Genomic DNA, 19,656 nt, shown 5'->3' with positions numbered 1-19,656 from the left:
TGAAAAAAGTACAACGCAGATACATAATATATTCATGTATCATATTATAATATATTATAATATAAATTGCTATTAACTATTGGTGTTATTCTGTAAATTAAAAAGTGCACTCAGAATCCTGCTGGTGGTTAAATAGTGAAAGTAACTGATGCTATATGACCCAATAGCAGGACGTCAGCGCGCATGCGTGAGGATGTCGCGCATGCGCAGTGCAGGGCCGTGGGGGGACGCTGGCTTGGGGAGTGACAGTCTCTACTCTGTGGATGTAGATGATAAAATGAAATGTGGATGATACTATGAGGCGAGATGGCGTACCAGGAAGGCGAGACGCTCGAATCGTGGCTTAGTAAGTTTTATTTCACACACCGGATTTGATTTAAGGGACTAATTGGTTTATGTGTACTGTTTCTTCCTGTGTGTGTGTTGTGTCGCGGTTTGATTGCGTAAGCGCATTCCGGTTCAGATTAAAGATTAAAGCCGCACTAATAAACATTAGGTGTGTTTCTGAGAAGAGGAGCTGCTGCTGCTGTTCTTCATTTTATCGTCTTAAATACCAGACACATCTGGAAGAGAAGTGAGAAAGAGATCAGACATAATGGGCCATGATCATGATCTAATTACATCTGAGTGGATGGATGGATGGATATATATCTCACACACCATGAACATCATAATACACACTACACATCCTATATTTATAATAAACAATTAACATCCATTGTGCAGTGTGTTATGTGACACAGGCGTGTAAGTATACACGTCTTCGTAACTGTACAAGAGTCGAGATAGAGAGAGTAAAGAGTGGTTTATTTGTCATCTGCACAGTTACACTGGGTACACTGGGCACTGACATGCTCGTGATGAGGCTCAGATTTCAACATTGACAGTACTAACACTATTAGATATGAACAGACAGATATTTGAGCTGGAGTGGTTGAGCTGATGCAGTAATGTAATAAAGTAAATGAGGTAAAAGAAACAGTGGTGTACAGTGGCAGAGTAAAAGTGACATGCTATTAAATTATTAGCAATGCACAGTGTACACTGTTAGTTATAACAGAAGGTGTGTTATTGCGCTGCAGGATGAGACTCAGTGTCAGCGTCCAGACTCTAACAGTGTGTATATGCACATAAACATTGTGAAGGATCCCTTTCAGCTCTCTGAGCCAGATTACAAACATAATTGTTAGCACACTGGTAATGATGATGATGATGATGATGATGATAATACACTTCCTGTGGTGCCTCAGAACTTTTACTGCTCATGTCTAAATAAATTAACAAACAAATGAATGAATTATGACCAAATGACTAAATCAGTGAACTAACAATGAAGGAGTAACTGAATGAATGAATAATTGAACAACCAATTATCGAGTGAATGAAAAGAATGAATGAAGGATTGCATAAATGAATGGTTAAATAAGCAAACAAATGAATGACTGAACAAGTGAATAGAAGACTCAATCATTGAAGAATAACTGGATAATCGATTGGGCAAATGACTGAATCAATGATTTACTGATAATAAATGATTGAATAAATAAACTAAATGAACTAAAGAATGAATGAATGAATGATTGAATGAAAAAATGAAAGAATGGCTGAATAAAAAAGTGACTGATTGATTGAATGAGTGAATAAACAAATGACTGAATGAATGAAAGACCAAATGAATCAATCAACAAATGACTGAAGGAACGAACAAGTATGAAGACCAAATGAATCAATCAACAAGTTAATGAATGAAAAGATGAATGAATCAACAGATAAATGAATGAATCAATAGATGAATGAATGAATCATCAAATGATTGAATGAACAGCTAACTGAATACATCAGTGGCATTGAATTCCTGAAATAATGATGAATGGGTGAATTAAAGAATGAGTTAATGCTTTACTGGAATATTCCTGACTGAATAATGAGTGATTGTTAATTGACACACACAGATGGATGGATGAATCAAGTTAAGGAGTCAGTGACTGTTTGCTGGAATGACTGTCTGATTGTATATGAGTGACTGAATGAACAGAAAATCAATCAAGTGACTAAATGAATGAATGAATGGATGAATGAACAGCTGAACTTGAATGTGTTGTGGCAGTGAGTGACATCATGGTAAATTTGATTCTAATCTGAATGTAAATGTTATCTCATGTTTTTCAGACAAAGCCACTCACCCAACTAACAGGCAGGAGGACTGGGAGTACATCATCGGCTTCTGTGACCAGATCAACAAGGAACTGGAAGGGTGAGTATCAGTAATCCACACAGGAAACAGGAAACAGGAAGTATAACAGCATCTAGTGCGGCACCATACAATAAACTCATAATCATATCTCTTATTTCTTACATTTAATGCTATTATTCTTCCTGTGTGTGTGTGTGTGTGTGTGCATGTGCAGTCCGCAGATCGCTGTACAGCTTCTTGTTCACAAAATCCACTCACCTCAGGAATGGGAGGCTCTCCAGGCATTAACTGTGAGTGATCACTCAGCATACACACACACACACACACACACACACACACGCTTACACAGAGCTCTGGTCGGACGTGTTCTTTATCTCCTGCAGGTGTTGGAGGCCTGCATGAAGAACTGTGGGAGACGGTTTCACAACGAAGTGGCCAAATACAGGTTTTTAAATGAGCTCATCAAAGTGGTCTCCCCCAAGGTGAGGACGTTTACTACATCTACAGCGAGCCTGAGACTGTCCTGAGGTGTTCTAGAGTTTTCTTTCATCTACGTAACTGTGAGAAATTTAAGGAAATGTAGTGCAGCAAAACAAAAGCTGATTGACGGACAGTGTGTGTCTGCTGAGCGAGGGAGGAGTAATGTGTGTGTTTTGCACTATGAAAAGAAGAGGAAGAGTGACTTGTAGTAGATTAGAAGAAGAAGAAGAAGCTTTTATTTGTCACATATACATTACAACACAGAGAAATTCTTTTCTTCGCATATCCAAGCTTGTTAGGAAGTTGTGGTCAGAGCGCAGAGTCGGCCATGATACAGCGCCCCGGATTAGGGTTAAGGGACTTGCCCAATAGTGGCAGCTTGGTGCTGTGGTTTGAACCGTCCAATCAGTAACCCAGAGTCTTAACCGTTGAGCCACCACTGCCCGTTAAGGCTTAAGGACAGAACCAACATGGCTACTGTTGATGACAGTAAAAGCTGTGTCTCAAATTGTGTACTACTGTCTGTATATGATATATGTAGTGCTTGACATTTGTAGTGCAGTTATGCCTCAGATTAAACACTAAATGGAAAAGACACATTACCATGCAACTCATTCTCTCACTCAGAGATCCTGCCTTTCAGCGAAATTTAAACTGCAGTGCTATCTTGTGGCAGACATGCTGCGTTCAATTGTGGGACATTGAAAGCATCATTTTCGACTGTTTCTTCAAGCTAAAATGTGGGGGGAAAAACATAGACACCTCCAAGTGTGTCTTTTGTTAGCAGCAAGCAACAAGCTAGCTCCAAAGTGATGCATATTTTCCTCCTCAAAACAGAGAAATGTAGAGTCAGTGTTATAGATTTATCAAGCAAATATGTCTGTATGTTGATTGACCTAAAGCAAATACTTGTATGTAGAGTATAACCCATTTAAAGGTAAGAAGTGCATTACTTCTGATTCTGTGAGCGGCCATGTTGATTTAATGTCACATGCTGAACTCGGAGTTCTCGGACCTTTTCTAATTCCTGAGTAGGAATTCTGAATTGAGGGGGTTCTTTCTTTTATTTTAGATATTCCACACTTTGTTAACTTTTTTTTTTTTTTACACATCATTGTGATATTAGCAGTGTACTATATCTTATTGAATTTCCCGCTAAAGCCAACGAGAAGTGCGCAATTTGAGATGAAGCAATTGAGCTTGTCTCCAATACTATTAATGAAAAGCTTGAGCGAGCATCACATTGAACACTCTCTCTATCTGCCAGTTAAGATGATATTTAATATAAGCTGCTTTTGACAAACTGCTTCCTGCACATTTCAGTGAATGTACTGAATGTTCTATATTCTCTAATGTACAATTTAAGACATGCGGCTTTTATCAACTGTAGATATAAAAGCTCTCTCTCTCTCTCCCTCTCTCTCTCTCTCTCTCTCTCTCTCTGCATTTCAGTACATGGGAGAAGGCGTCTCTGAGAGAGTGAAGACTAAGATTATTGAAATGCTGTACAGCTGGACTGTAGCGTTCCCTAACGAGGCCAAAATAAGTGAAGCGTACCAAACACTGAGGAGACAAGGTGACTACAGCTGACACCTAGCTTCATCCCTTTACACCTTCACCTTCACAAGAGATTCAGCACATCTTCATTTTTAAGGCAGCACACCACTGGAAAGTGTAACAGAAAAGAGTCAGAGGCGGTCAATTTTGAAATTTGAAATTTCAATATGTTTTGACGTAAGTAGTTTTCTGCTGGAATTTGTCAGACTCGTCCTGAAGCTGTTGAGAGATGCTAAGCATGTGCAAACCTTTTTCAAGGTTTCTGTAAAGAATTACAGTTGAAGGTTGATAAAAAATGTCAGCTGCTGTTTTTCCAGTCTTCAGCTGTCCAGGTTTTGGTGAGCCTGGTCCCACTGTAATCTCAGATTCTTGTTCTTGGTTGATCGGAGTGGATCCTGATGTGGTCTTCTTCTGTTGTGTACTGTTGTGAGATCCTTTTCTGCTTAACACGGTTGTAGAGAGTTGTTATTTGAGTTACTGTAGCCTTCCTTTCAGCTCAAACCAGTCTGGCCATTCTCCTCTGATCTCTCATCAGCAAGGCATTCCTACTCTCAGAACTGTTGCTCACTGGATGTTATTTGTCCTTCACACCATTCTGTGTAAATACTAGAGACTGTTGTGTGTGAAAATCCCAGGAGATCAGCAGTTTCTGAAATACTCAATCCAGCCCATCTGGCACCAACAACCATGCCACGGTTAAAGTCACTGACATCACATTTGTCCCCATTCTGATGTTATGAACATTAACTGAAGCTTTTGACCTGTATTTACATGATTTTATGCATTATGCTGGTGTCTGCTGGCAAATTGCATGAAATAGCAGGTATTCAGATGTTCCTTAAGAAAAAAGGGGACAGTAAGCATATGTATGGTTTGTGTGTATGAAGTATGAAGACTTTCATTTGAAGCATTTTATTTTATTATTTCCATCCTTGCAGGCATGCAGTTAGAGACAGAAACTCATCTTTTTCCATGTACAGTGCATGTTAACTGTTTTTGCGTGCTGTTAGAAGCAGGTTTTCTCTTGCTGGACTCTTTATCATCAGAGCAGTGACACCACACACACTATCATGTCAGAGTCACTGCTGTACTGAGAATGAAAATAAATCTACTCAGTGCTGGTGCTCCTATAGTGGTCCCTTTCTACTGACTGTATGGTAGAGCAAGAGATGGCCTACACCCAGTAATTGTACATCTACAGAGTTACCCATGTGTTAGGTGGACGTAAACAAAAATGAACAATGAGCATGTATAGTTAATAAAATAGACTAATATAACACTTATAATCAGCAGGATAAGATGGAGCAGGAATGTTCAGAAGAGATTGTATATAATATGATATAAAGTTGTATTTAAGACATTGGCGTCCACCTAAATGGGGGATTGTATTTCTCTGTTACAGATAAACTCCACAGACTAAGACGTTTTTATTATTTACTCTGCCTTAAATGCCCTCAAGATAACTGCTTTCATGCAGTTTGAATTTTGATTCAGGTTATATAATAATATAAATAATAATAATTATTATTGCTTCCTTAACTTTTGGTGCAGGACTCATCTCATCAGACCCCGAGCTGACGGCTGATAAAACTCTGATCCCGTCTCCACCTTCTCGCCCCAAAAACCCAGTGTTCGACAACGAGGACATGGGCAAGGTGAGGTCATGTCATACCTGGTGACTTGCACTCTGTAGCACAACAAATAAGAGACACAGCACAATCCATGTGGTGCTGTTGTAGGAAAATAATCGGAAGCAGAGTTACTCTTAATTATTAAATACAGTTAATTATTTTCTTGAAGTGTTTTATTCCTCTTATACCACAGCACACAGGGAACCCTCTCTGAAAAGTATGTCATATTAAGAAAATACAATCCGAAGCTTGATAATTGATTTTGTTTTGTTCTGTGTCAATAAATGAAAGGTTTGTTGTGTGTGTGTGTGTGTGTGTGTGTGTGTGTGTGTGTGTGTATGTAGTTGTTGGCGGAGCTGCTCCGGAGTAAGAACCCTGAGGATCTGCAGGAGGCCAACAGGCTGATCAAGAACATGGTGAAGGAGGTGGGGAAACGTAAAAACACACACTGACACTAGAGTCATCCACTTATTAGCATAAGTAATGCTTTTACTATTTTTATATAATTATGTTTATCATGTCATATATAAATTAATCGGAAATGTTAAGCAGAAGGTGAGGTTAGATAACTACCATGGCAACAAGGTAACAAAGCAACGCAGGGTGTGATTTATAACTTTGTGTTTGTGGCGTAGCGGCGTTCTCACTTGGTGTGTCGCCTGATAAATAAAACTCATAACATAGCGGCCTGTCTTGGCTCCGCCCCCTCATTTACATAGCATTGGGAACTAGTACCCAAAGTTAGTGGAATGTGCAGGAGTAATAATTGAAGGAAACTGGACTTAACATGTAAGCATTTGGTGTCAGCAAACATCATTATCACTCTTTTAGCTGGGCTGCTTATCTTAGTTACACACACAAGCACACACATCAGCAGGTACACACTCACACAGACATGCGTTTACACATCATCTGTTCAGTAATCTTGATCTTTACATCTCACCATCCAGAATAATAATCAAGTGTAATCTTGATTATCTAATCAAGATAATCTAAGCAATAAAGGTGCTAAAAAGGTGCTCAAGTGTGCAGATATAAAATTGGGGGCGTGCCCTGTTACCATCCCTGGCCCATGATTGGCTTTGTGTGCAGGACGATGCTCGGGTTCAGAAAATGACCAAACGCATGCACACGCTGGAGGAGGTAAACAATAATGTCAAGCTATTGAGTGAAATGCTGAGTCATTACGACCGAGACAGGTCATCAGACGCAGACCGTGACCTCATCAAGGTGAGCCTGGATCTCCAGAATGAACCTAAAACATAATCTCTGTCTCTCTGACTGACACACTTCATAACAGATTGTATTTTATGCAGAATCTCACTCTCTCTCTCTCTCTCTCTCTCTCTCTCTCACGTTCCCACGCTGTGTGTGCAGGAGCTGTATGAGCGCTGCGACAAACTGAGACGCACGGCATTCAAACTGGCCACGGAGACAGAGGACCACGACACTAGTTTAGGTAACGAAAGAAGCGACTGGACCCATTCACGGCTTCGTTTCACTGCAGATTAAAACAGGATAACAGTTACAGAAATTTAGGAATAAGGGAAGTAAATGTTTCACAATGGGCCACAGAGGTGCAAGTCATAGAAAGCAGTGTTTGTTTCAGAGAGGTCCTCATAACCAAGTCCACTTTAAAGGCCACTAGTTAATCTGAAATGACTTCCTGTTAGATATAGGGTGCATTATAAAGGGTGAAAGGGTGCCATTATTTTAAATCACATACAGTGGTCTGTGTGTGTGTGTATGTGAGTGAGAGAGAGAGAGAGAGAGAGAGAGAGAGAGAGAGATCATTTTGTGTGTAAAATTCTTCAGGCCAGTGATGAGGAGATCATAAAGAGTGCCATTATTTAAATCACATATAGTAGGGAGCCACTTTCGATTTTGTGTGTGTGTGTGTGTGTGTGTGTGTGAGCAGGTGAAATTCTTCAGGCCAGTGATGAGCTGGAGAGAGTTATAAGCCTGTATAAGAAGGTTGTAAAGGGCGAGACAGATGGAGGAGACACTGAGGAACAGAAACCAGCACTCGGGAAAGGTGAACACGCAGATACACACACACACACACACACACACACACACACACATACACACACACACACACAGGTTGGTTTCCCGAGCATTGTGAGGTGTCTTTTTTGTTTTGTTTATTACTGTAGCTGCATATAAACTGTAACCTTCACCTCTGAACGCCTTTTAGTTTTTCCCAAACTGAAATTTTTATAAAAACACTCAGTGTTTTTTAAAGACATTTCATGTATTATAATATCATTCTCGAGAATTATTATGAGATTTTTTTAACATTTGTGTTCCGCAGGTTGTGAGACAGACACACTCATTGATCTCGGTGGTCTGGATGAACCCCCTGCTCCCCAGACAGCTCCGCCCGTTCAAGTCTCCAGAGCACCTTTGACCAATCAGACTGCCTGCAGCATTCCGGTGATCCCGCCCCCTCCCCGCCGATTGGCTGGAGGATCTGCCAGTCAGACCAGCAGCCCGATTCACAAAGCCTCAGAGCCATCACCAGCCCACTCTCTGCTCGACGATGAGCTGCTGTCCCTAGGTTACTTTTTCTCAATGCTTTTCATTTAGTGTTTTTTTTCTCTCATATTTGTTAATGATCAGTGAATTAATTATCAAGTTCAATCAATAAGTAAAAACTTTATTTTTGCATTGATGTTTTAATACACTTATACGTAATTGTAGTTGTTAATTTTTAATTTATTTTTGTGTTTAAAATGTTTTTTTTATGTATGTAAAAACCTGCTGCACCAAGGTCAAGGATCAAAATACCTTACAGCTTTATATTTTATAAAATGTAAAAAAAAATTCTTCTGCATGTTCACCCAAAACACATCCTGTTTTTGAAAAGCTGTAATCAACTATTTAAATACTTAATTACTTAAAATGAGTTAATATTTTAATGTTGCTTCTTCTTCTTCTTCTTCTTATTATTATTATTATTATATCAATTTTTGTTTATGTGATTTTTTGTCTGCGTATGAAACTTGTCTTTACTGTATTTGGGTCAAAGAAATGTTCTATGTTCTCAGTGCTGTATAGTATTATTGTTATTGTTGTTATTATTATGAATGCAGGGTTGAATGAACCTCCTCCGGTACAGAGCAGACCAAAACTGGAGGACGTGTCCAACCAGTGGACGTCTTTACAGGTACGCTTGTTCCCTCATGTCCCATGTTTGAGGCAGTTAGAGACCTGGGCTCTGTAAGAGGGTGTGGGTTTATGGGCTAGAAGCATCTGACTGCTTTCTGAGACCTGGGCTCTGTAAGAGGGTGTGGGTTTATGGGCTAGAAGCATCTGACTGCTTTCTGAGACCTGGGCTCTGTAAGAGGGTGTGGGTTTATGGGCTAGAAGCATCTGACTGCTTTCTCTGGCACGACAACGACGATGATGATGATGACAACTTGTTTATCCACTGACCCAGACACTTAAGCCCAAGATGATCGTGGATCGAAACTAAAATGGTTTATGGAAAACAATGACCATGACTCAATAGTACTTTGTGTATAATTTAATAATAACTTAAATTCTTCTATTACGTGAAAAGCCATGTCAGTGCCAAAATGTAATGACAAAAATGTTGTGATCACAAAAAACAACATAATTGTTAAATTGTTCTATGGGGCCGTTATTTAGCTTTATCGTGAAGCAAATGGCATCGTTTATCTACCAGGTGTTTATACTGATTATGTCCTGTATACAGTGATCTAATGCAGTACATACTGTGTATATACAGTGTATATATAATCACCTGGTATCTCTCTCTGTCAGGCTCCGGCTCCTCCTGGACTCGACCTGTTCTCTGGTGGAGCAGCAGCACCAGGCACCATGTTTCCTCCTACACACACCTCAGGACACCCCACACACCCCGCACACCCTGACATGGTGACTCAGGGGCTGCAGGATCTCACCATGCTGAACCTGGGAGATGTGAAGAGGTGAGACACTGCTCCTACATTTCTTCATCACAGTGCTGTTCTGGATAAAAAGACAGATTTCTGAAACAATAGTGCATTCTGGGTAATAAATAACCTGTTTAGAAGAACATTGTTTAAGAAGAGGTGCACAAAAAAGCAATTTCCAGATCTATTCTTATAGATTTTTATAGAAATATTTGAACATGTGAATTATTTAAATAAAAATAAAATAATATATACATTTTTATAAGTGTCTTTTCTCATCTCAAGTGTAAAAGTTGGTGTACTGATAAACAGAGCATGTGATAAAAGCTTGTCTTGAAGAAATGACACAGTGAGTGTGGCTACGTCCCAAACCACAGACTGCTGTATTTAGTGTCTCAAACTAGTACATCACCTCTGGTCCATAGTGTTTAACACTTTAGTGAGTCGAGAGCATCGCTTTGGCCGCTAAGTGCTTACATACCGTAGCTAGCTGATTATCAAACTGTTAAATAGGACCTGACCTACAGTAGTGTACTGTTTAGTGCAGTAGTATGTGGTTTGGGATGTAGCTCATCACTGTGTGTGTGTGTGTGTGTGTGTGTGTTTTTGACTGGTGCCGTTTTATTATTGCTTTTTGGTGTGTAGTGTCTCAGGTCAGCCCGTCATGGCCGCAGGTGTTGGTTTGGGTTTCGCCGTGCCCTCCTCTCTCTCCTCCTCCAATCCGTTTATCAGCTCCACCATGCCCGGCTCGCCCCTGCGCTCTCTACAGGGAACCCCTGCGCGCTCTGAGGCATCCCTCAGCAACCTGCATGTTCCCCTGGACTCCATCAAAACCAGTCAGTATAATCAGTATAACACACTCTGCTTAATCTCACACACACATACACACACACACTTAACTGGCTTATTCTGATTATATATGCGACAGTTAGTGATGTCATGAACCAGGTAAAGCAGCATCTAATCAGAAAATCATTAAAAGATAATGTGGAAACTTTTATCCTTATGTACCCAAGGAAATAAAGAGTGCAAACACTTTCCCAGTCAGAAGGTGAGAATTGTGAAGTGGGAATTGTGTTTTTGTTCCAGTCTGAATGAAGGAATTGAAGTTTTGTTGGAAATACAGTCTGAAAGTGGGGATTTTTCTCCCAGTCTGAAGATGCTAATAGCTTTTTTTCCCCCAGTCGGAAAGTAGGATATTATGTTTCTTGACAGACAGAAAGTGGGAATTGTATTTTTTTTTCTTAGTTCAGAGAATTGTGTTTTCTCCCAGTCCGAAGATAATAAGTAAGGTTTTTCCCAATCAGAATGAGGGAATTGCAATTTTCCCCAGTCTGAGGTGGGAATTGCATTTTTTTTTCCCCGAAAGATGGGAAGTATGATTTTCCCCAGCTGGAATATCAGAAATTATGTTTCTTCTGAGTCAGAAAGTGGGAATTCTGTTTTTTTTCTGATATGACATGAATGCAGCAGAAGATCCTGGAGGTTTTTATGAGTGGAAAGGTGTGGAGATGTTCATAGGAGCTATAGCTCATAGGAGCTATAACACACAATGCGTTAATTATAGTTTAATCAGGATTGTGTTTTCAGGTTAAACGTTCAGGGTTACTTTACATTCTATGAGAAGTTTAACTTTGATTAAATTCTGTGAGAAAGGGAAGAGTTTAATTTAATCAGTGAAACGAGATGGGTTATAGAGATGTGTGTGTGTGTGTAGGTAAGGCTCTTCCTGTGACTGCGTACGATAAAGACGGAGTGCGTGTCCTCCTGCACTTTGGCACTGAGTGTCCTCCTGGGAGACCGGATGTCCTCGTCATGGTGGTGTCCATGCTGAACACGGCTCCTCTCGCAGTGAAGAACATCGAGCTACAGGCTGCAGTGCCGAAGGTGTCTCACACACACACACACACACACCGGATGATCTCATGACGCACACAATACGCAGTTTATCTCAGGATACACACTGAGGACACACGTAACTGCAGTTTTCTAGTGAGATTAGTGAGATTTTTTGCTCTCTTTCACAGTCTATGAAGGTGAAGCTTCAGAGTCCATCAGGAGCCGAGCTGGCGCCCTTTAACCCCGTCCTGCCCCCTTCCTCCATCACACAGGTCATGCTTCTCGCTAACCCGCTTAAGGTGAGACACGCACACACACACACACACACTAACACATACACGAGATACCTTATAGCTTTCTTCTTGCTATTTGAAGCAACAATATACAGTGTGTTTATTGTTGCATTTTGTCCTTGTGTGTGTGTGTGTGTGTGTGTTTCAGGAGAAGGTGCGTCTGCGCTATAAGCTGATGTTCCTCCTCGGTGAGAGACAGTACTGTGAAGTGGGTGAGCTGGATCAGTTTCCTCCGCCAGAGAGATGGGGAAACCTGTAGAGCTAACACACACACACACACACACACACTCTGATGGTAAGGTCAGGTGACCGAGATCTTAACTCTAAGATCACTGTAAGATCTGCCTCAGACATCTGTAAGAAAACTCCCGGTTTATTTATTGCTTTGTTTGTATTTTATTAAAGCTGTAAATGATGAGTGTTATCAAGGGTCCAAGTTAGCTTCTAGTCACTTTGAGCTACAGCGTTATCGCTAAGACTGAGATTCCACACTGCACACGTGGACTCCAAATCATCTGTGAAAAGGAAATCACGGTTACTGCACTCTCTGTCTCTCTTTATCCATATACATGTGTGTGTTACACCACACAGACTGTGTAGTGCTCTACATGTACTGTAAACACACACCCTTGTGCGCTGGACATTTTGGTATCTATCAAAACCCACCTCTTGCCTCTGACTTTAATGTGAACATGTGTAATAATGAAGCTCCATCGTCCACAGTGTCACTCAATCAGGGACAGTCTGGGGCGGAGCGTCCATCTTTGAGTTTTCTGGTTACGTGAGGAAAAAATCGATCTCATCAGATGTATCAGATGTGTTTTCAGCTGAACCCTGAGCTCACGCTAGCAAGCAACAGAGCGACAGGTGACATTTCATTTCCTGTGTGAGTTTATGACTTCATCCCAGCGACAGTAACAAGTGACACGACAGAGAAACGGATTTTTTTTCTGTTTTAACTTAAATTCATTGTGGTTATGAGGCTGTAATGAAACAAATCCTCATACAAATCTGATGACGTTTTGTCCGATGTTTCTCCTGTTCTCACAGTGTTTGGTGATAAAAATGGAGGAAAAAGTTTCTTTCTTTTATTAGAAAGTGATAACATTAGTGTCATGAGACGCCCACACGTGATAGCATTAACAGTCATGACGTGTCCACAAGAGGCAACTCACCAGGAACCTGTCGCTTGCTAGCGTGATCTCTGCCTCAGACACGAGCGAGTCAAAGTGCTGAGGCGATTTTTTACGTTTTGTTGAACTCAGTTTAATGTAAACATGTTTAATTTTATATGTGATGTTTACTGAATGTACGTGTTTTTATTTATTGATGTCATTGTGCAATACATGTGTGTTTAATTTCTGTATGTGTTTTTTTCCTCTTAGGACTGTGGTCCGGACTTGTTATTACTAATGTTATTACTAAGACATACAGGTTATAACATAGACACTAAAACTGTAATAACATAATAACATTTTGGGCCTTCACACACACATACAGAGCGACCATGTGTGTGTGTGTGTGTGTGTGTGTGTGTGTGTGTGTGTGTTGTGAGAGAAAGAGAAAGACGATCTGCGTTCTGACTGTATACAGTGTGTATGGGTTTAAAACACAAGCCATAAAAATGTAATTGTCCTGATCACTGAGACTGAAGATGTGAATCTGAAAATCTTGAGAATCAAGACTGCCCCTGTGTGTGTGTGTGTGTGTGTGTGTGTGTGTGTGTTTGTGTCCTGTATGTGCTTGTGCCATGCAACAGTTTGTACAGTATATGGTTCGAACATGTGATCTGTCCAGCTGCATGCAGAAATAAAATGTCTCTTTTAAAGCAAAGTGAAGCAAGAATTTATTTCTTCAACACTATTAAGCTGTAAAATATTGTGTGTGTGTGTGTGTGTGTGTCTTTGTGCAGCATTTAAATAAATGGACAGTATTTAGCAACGGATGGTTCTATTAAGCAACACCTGTATGTGTGTAGCTTTTCTTGCTTTCAGGTGTGTGTCTTCGTCACCTGTCTAAATTCTCTAGAGTTTTTATGCTTAGAGAAAAAAACACTATACCACACTCTATACGCATTATATCCCATACACCTGTCATATACAGGCAGGTCACACTGTATGTGTGCAAAAATATAATGTAATAATTCAGTATAAAATGTGAAATCTTTCTCAGCTGCTTTCTTTTGTCTTTTTCACAAACAGCTTTCCTGTGAGATTATTATTATTAATGACGTCACTGTTATTCTGTTTCTTGGTAATTAAAGTGGACTTGTAGTGTAACTTCAGACAACAAAACGTCAGGAGTCTCCGTGAACGAGTAAAAAAGTCAATTATTTCAGTTATTTCAATTTCACTGTTTGCTTTTTCTATTTGAAGTTCATCTAAAGGAGCCGACTCAAAGAGTCGATTCATTTCCTGAACGACACATCACCGGAAGTGAGTCAGTTTTTCTAAAGTGAAAGTGTTTGTGTCTCAGCCGCGACTCCATTTTGAGGAGCGGCAGGAAAAGTAAATAAACTTCAACACCAGGCAGAAACGGTGATATTAATGTCACACAACGTGGATTTCTGACTAAGTGAGTGGTTTCTTTAATATTTAAAACGCTTTTATAATGTATTGAAGTCTAAAAGTCTAGAATGTAGTGAAGTGTAAAAGCAGTAAGAAAAGTGCGTCATGGCGGACTGAAGGCAGTGAGAAGCTGTTGTTTATCAGCTGTGGAGCTACTACAGATATATACACCAGCTCTTTTCTTTTCTCAATAATGAAACGTTCAAAAGCTTTTGTAACCTGAAATTTTAAACAGTTGAATTATTTTAACCCGAATTTTTGACAGCTTGAAATGTTTTAATCTGGATTTAAAAAAAAAACGTGGTAGAAACGTGTAATAGCGTGTGAAGTGATCACGAGGCACGAGAGAGAGAGAGAGAGAGATGCACATAAGCACTAACTACATTGTGTAGAATGAGAAGGTCACTGCATATGGTGGACTGTCATCATTCTTAATAGTTGTTTTCTACATTGATGAACTTGACTGGATGCTAATGATATTTACGTAGCAGGGCTGGACTGGGACAAAAAATCGGCCCTGGCATTTTTTTCACTTCCATATATATATAAATATTCCCAAAAAAAAAAAGAAGCTTAAAGTCAAAGTATTTACTAAACTAATTTTAATTTATTTAATAAAATATAAGTATGTAACTGTGTACAACATATACTAGAATTTAAAATGTTGCCAGTAATCTCAGTAATAGAAGAATAAGAGAGGAAGGCAGAGAATAAGTTAATAAATAATCAATTATCAAACACAGTGATTATCACTGTAAAGCTGCTTTGAAACAATTTGTATTGTAAAAAGCACTATATACATAAAGATGACTTGATTACAGTACCGGTATCTTTATTATTGAAACTTAAGTATCTGCAAAAATGGCGTGTGCATATCACTCCAGTTAAGCTCCAAATCTTCTCTTCATACAAATGAGGACAGCCTTTAGGAGAGATGGTGGAGGTTGGGGGTCACACAGACAAAGGTGAGATTCATTTGACTGAGGAATCACAGGAAATACATGATATGCATTATTCAAATACTTTATTGTTATGACAATAACCACATGGTTTAAAAACACACAAACCCTATATTGTCCCAATCATTTGTTTGTGTCCACGTTTCACCAGCCACTCACGACGTTTCTGCTGTTTATTCTGCTACAGCCAGAGCTGCTATTGTCAAGGGGTTTCCTGGAGCTATGAATTGGTTTTAAACTTTCAGTGAGAGAACGCATTGGCCCATGGAAACCTCCATGAACACACTTGACTTTGTGTTTTATTAAAAAGTGTTTCCGTATTCTACACTCATGGTTAGATGCCTCTGTTTCCCCTACTTGCGAGTCCCTGTTATCAAGCTCCTCACCGAGTCAGCTACTCTCCTCTCCTCCTCCTGCTTGTCCCTTTGACCCGCATCACTCACAGCAGAGCGAGTCTGTTGCTGATAACGCTGCTGTGAAAGTTTCTGACCTGCAGACGAGGAAGAGGCTACTGCTGCAGCAGCCCCTAGACAACATGTCGGTAATCTTCGCACATCTCGCGGCCTCCGCCTCCAAACTTTTGAGCTTCTTTCCCCTGAGCTTTTCAGCACCACCTTATCAGAACCCTTATCGCTCCGTCTATGGCGCATTGTGATGGGCCGGTCCTTGGGGAAAAAAATAAAAATAAAAAATAACATTGTACCGGCCCGATAGTGCGTCGACCCACAGGGAAAATGCCCGGTATGCCAGATTACCAGTCCAGCACTGCTACCTAATCATTTCTAAGTTCATCTAAAAGAGCCAGCTCAAAGAGTCGATTCGTTTGCGAATCACTCGTGAATCACTCAGAATGAATCTTCATAATGAAGTGGAAGTGGAAGTGTTTCAGCCGCGACTCCATTTTGTTGCTGCAGGAAAAGTAAATAAACTTCAACACCAGGCAGAAACGGTGATATTAATGTCACACAGCATGGACTTCTGACTAAGTGAGTGGTTTCTTTAATATTTAAAACGCTTTTATAATGTACTGAAGTCTAAAAGTCTAGAATGTAGTGAAGTGTAAAAGCAGTAAGAAAAGTGCGTCATGGCGGACTGAAGGCAGTGAGAAGCTGTTGTTTATCAGCTGTGGAGCTACTACAGATATATACACCAGCTCTTTTCTTTTCTCAATAATGAAACGTTCAAAAGCTTTTGTAACCTGAAATTTTAAACAGTTGAATTATTTTAACCCGAATTTTTGACAGCTTGAAATGTTTTTATCTGGATTTAAAAAAAAAACAACTAGTGGTAGAAAAGTGTAATAGCGTGTGAAGTGATCACGAGGCATGAGAGAGAGAGAGAGAGATTACTACAAGGTGTAAATCATTAATAAATCATTAATAAATAACTAAGAAATGAAGCCTCCCTCTATGAGCTCCCAGGTGTGTTGTGATTGGTCAGGAGTGAGTTTGATTAGAGTCTGACTTGTTTGCTGTTTCTGAGTATCCCGGATGTTTTCACTGAATTGCTTTACTTGAATTTTTCACTTCCTGAATTGTTTTAATGTGTATGTTTTTTTTTAATGTGTATTTTTATCTTTTACCCAACATTTTCAAATTTACACATGCTAGGCTAATGAAATATTAGAAAAAGAAATAAAACGAGTATAGCCAGTTACTGATTGCAGATTCCTTCTACTTAAGGTACAGGGCCAGGGGATGTTCATCCTCAAGCTCTTCACTGCAGTCTGGTGGTTTATCCATCTTCAAATGCACATAAACACTAACTACATTGTGTAGAATGAGAAGGTCACTGCATATGGTGGACTGTCATCATTCTTAATAGTTGTTTTCTACATTGATGAACTTGACTGGATGCTAATGATATCTATCTAGTCATTTCTAAGTTCTAAAAGGGCCAGCTCAAAGAGTCGATTCGTTTGCGAATCACTCGTGAATCACTCATAATGAATCTTCATAATGAAGTAGAAGTGTTTGAGTCTCAGCCTCGACTCCATTTTGTTGCTGTTGGAAAATTAAATAAACTTTAACACCAGGCAGAAACAGTGATATTAATGTCACACAACAAGGACTGCTGACTAAAAGTGAGTTATTTCTTTAACATAAATGTCGTTATATTTCACTGACCTCATGTAGAAACAGCAGTAAAACTTCACTTCAGTGGAACTAAAATCATCTTCCCTGTAAAGCTGTTGTTTATCAGGTGTGTGTTATTTATTCGAGTTTCTCTCTTCCTTTTCTCATTAATTAAACATTCAGAGTGTTTGGGGGAATTTAGCTTTATTAGTGTGGAACAAACATAATGTGTTTTGAGATTCGGCTGCTGACGAGTCGCTGTGTAAAACCTTTTATTTCATGTCCAGCATTTAGCAGATGCCCTTCTCCAGAGCGACTCATTCATCTCATTTATACGCCTGAGAGGTTGAGGGTTAAGGGCCTTGCTCAAGGGCCCAGCAGTAACAGCTTGGCAAAGCTGAGATTTGAGCTCACAACCATCTGAGCAGAAGTCCAGCATCTTAACCCCTGAGCTACCACACAAACTACCACAAGGTCTTAATATTCAAAAATGGAGACCCCAGAGTTGGACGCAGATAATGTGACCCCGCCCTCAGAAAAGAGGTAAGATACCATGTCCTAGTATTTTAGATTATATTAAAAAGCCGTCTAATATTAAAAAATAGTTGCCTATCCTTAACAAATCCAGTTTGATCTGGGGACACAACTGTTGGTAGAACTGTTTCCAAACGCCTGGCTAAAATTTTGGCTAATATTTTGTTATCGACATTCAAAAGACTTATAGGTCTATAAGATCCTGGCTCTTTCGGGTCTTTGCCTGTTTTGTGTATTAAGGAGATACTTGCATCGTATAAAGAGGGTGGGAGATATCCGACTGTTAAAGATTCATTAAAGACTGTTAATAGAAGTGGTGCGAGCTGTTCATTAAACGCCTTATAAAATTCTGCACTGTACCCATCAGGGCCAGGGCACTTTGAACTTTGCATACTATTAATCGCTTGTTTTATTTCTTCAATTGAAACAGGCTGCTCTAACATTTTTTTGTTCTCCAGATTAATAGTGGGTATATTAATATTCTCAAAAAAAGTGTCTATAAGATTTGTCACGTTTGGAATCTGATGAGTAGAGTTTACAATAAAATTGTTTAAAAGTATTGTTAATTACACTTGGGTCTGTAGTGATATGTCCAGTTTCTGTTCGTATTTCTGTAATTAATCGTGATGCAGCATCTTCTTTAATTTGTTGCGCCAGCAATCTACCCGTTTTCCCCCATATTCATAGTACTTATGTTTTTGTTGTGTCAATAATTTTGTGGTGTCCGTTGTATAGAGTAAATTTAGCTCAGTTTGAAGAGATAGTTTTTTTGTTGTAGAGATCTGGCGTAGGCGAGATGGCATATAATCTATCAGTCTCCAAAATTTCTTGGGTTAATCTTAATTCTTTTTCCCTTCGCTGTTTATTCTTAAGGCAACTCAGTAGAATAATTTGGCCTCTCATGTAAGCTTTGAATGTCTCCCAAAGTGTGGATTTTGTGGTTTCAGGTCTATCATTCATTTCAAGAAAAAATCTGATTTGTTTTTTTAATTTCCTCTACTATTTTCTTATCTGACAAAAGGGTGTTATTGAAATTCCATTTTCTGATTATGGGTTTATGTCCCAACACAATATGAAGTGAAACAGGACTGTGATCAGATAAAACAATTGCTTCATATTCACGATGTTTAAGTTTTGATAAATATGAATAGTCAACCAAAAAAAAATCTATTCTTGAATAAGAGTGATGGACAGGAGAGAAAAAAGAATATTTTTTTAAGTTGGGAGATAAAACTCGAAATGGGTCATATAATTTATATTTACTCATAAATTTATGAATGGCTTTAGTAGATTTAGACATTGTAGTTGATTTGTGAGATGATGTATCAATGATGGGATCTAAGACAGTGTTAAAATCCCCTGAAATTATCAGTTTATGAGAGTCCATGTTAGGAAGAGATGAAAAAAAATTATTTATAAAGTACTCATCATCAGTGTTTGGTGCGTAAGCATTAGCTAAGATAACTGGTTCATTATGTAATTTCCCTGTAACTATTATATATCGTCCACGTGGGTCTGACACTATATGTGAGGCAACGAATGGAATAGATTTTCTAATTATTATGGCTACGCCTCTACTTTTAGCAGAGAAATTGGAGTGATACACT

The 19,656-nt window shown here is 39.3% G+C and overlaps 2 protein-coding genes across 4 annotated transcripts in view; both read left to right on the top strand.

Moving 5' to 3' along the window:
• The first annotated feature begins 197 nt into the window (after window positions 1–197).
• Window positions 198–13,747, top strand: gga3b (golgi associated, gamma adaptin ear containing, ARF binding protein 3b). 3 transcript variants are annotated; one of them, XM_034301771.2, is made up of 17 exons: window positions 198–346; window positions 2,170–2,254; window positions 2,409–2,484; window positions 2,578–2,676; window positions 4,127–4,250; window positions 5,783–5,886; window positions 6,207–6,287; window positions 6,955–7,092; window positions 7,240–7,321; window positions 7,781–7,897; window positions 8,177–8,422; window positions 8,958–9,031; window positions 9,652–9,818; window positions 10,428–10,618; window positions 11,500–11,669; window positions 11,810–11,920; window positions 12,063–13,747. In XM_034301771.2, the coding sequence occupies exons 1-17, from the start codon at window positions 307–309 to the stop codon at window positions 12,171–12,173; spliced, it is 2,016 nt and encodes a 671-aa protein (XP_034157662.2). In that variant the 5' UTR covers window positions 198–306; the 3' UTR covers window positions 12,174–13,747. The 3 variants fall into 3 exon arrangements, with proteins under 3 accessions (XP_034157662.2, XP_034157661.2, XP_034157663.2); XM_034301770.2 differs by having other exon boundaries at window positions 2,409–2,676; XM_034301772.2 differs by lacking the exons at window positions 198–346; window positions 2,170–2,254 and having other exon boundaries at window positions 2,578–2,722.
• Window positions 13,748–14,349: 602 nt separating this feature from the next.
• The window catches only part of LOC128317066 (NACHT, LRR and PYD domains-containing protein 12-like), a 215,553-nt gene continuing 210,246 nt past the window's right edge, over window positions 14,350–19,656 (top strand). Inside the window, exons 1-3 of the mRNA XM_053231356.1 lie at window positions 14,350–14,488; window positions 17,576–17,642; window positions 17,803–18,058. Of these exons, the coding sequence (XP_053087331.1) occupies window positions 18,006–18,058 (53 nt within the window). The 5' untranslated portion in view covers window positions 14,350–14,488; window positions 17,576–17,642; window positions 17,803–18,005. The remainder of the gene's footprint in view (window positions 14,489–17,575; window positions 17,643–17,802; window positions 18,059–19,656) is intronic.

This window comes from Pangasianodon hypophthalmus, chromosome 29 (assembly GCF_027358585.1).
Source record: "Pangasianodon hypophthalmus isolate fPanHyp1 chromosome 29, fPanHyp1.pri, whole genome shotgun sequence".
NCBI classification, from domain to species: Eukaryota; Metazoa; Chordata; class Actinopteri; order Siluriformes; family Pangasiidae; genus Pangasianodon; species Pangasianodon hypophthalmus.
The sequence above is the reverse complement of the archived record's forward strand: the minus strand, read 5'-3'. Positions and strand labels throughout refer to the sequence as shown.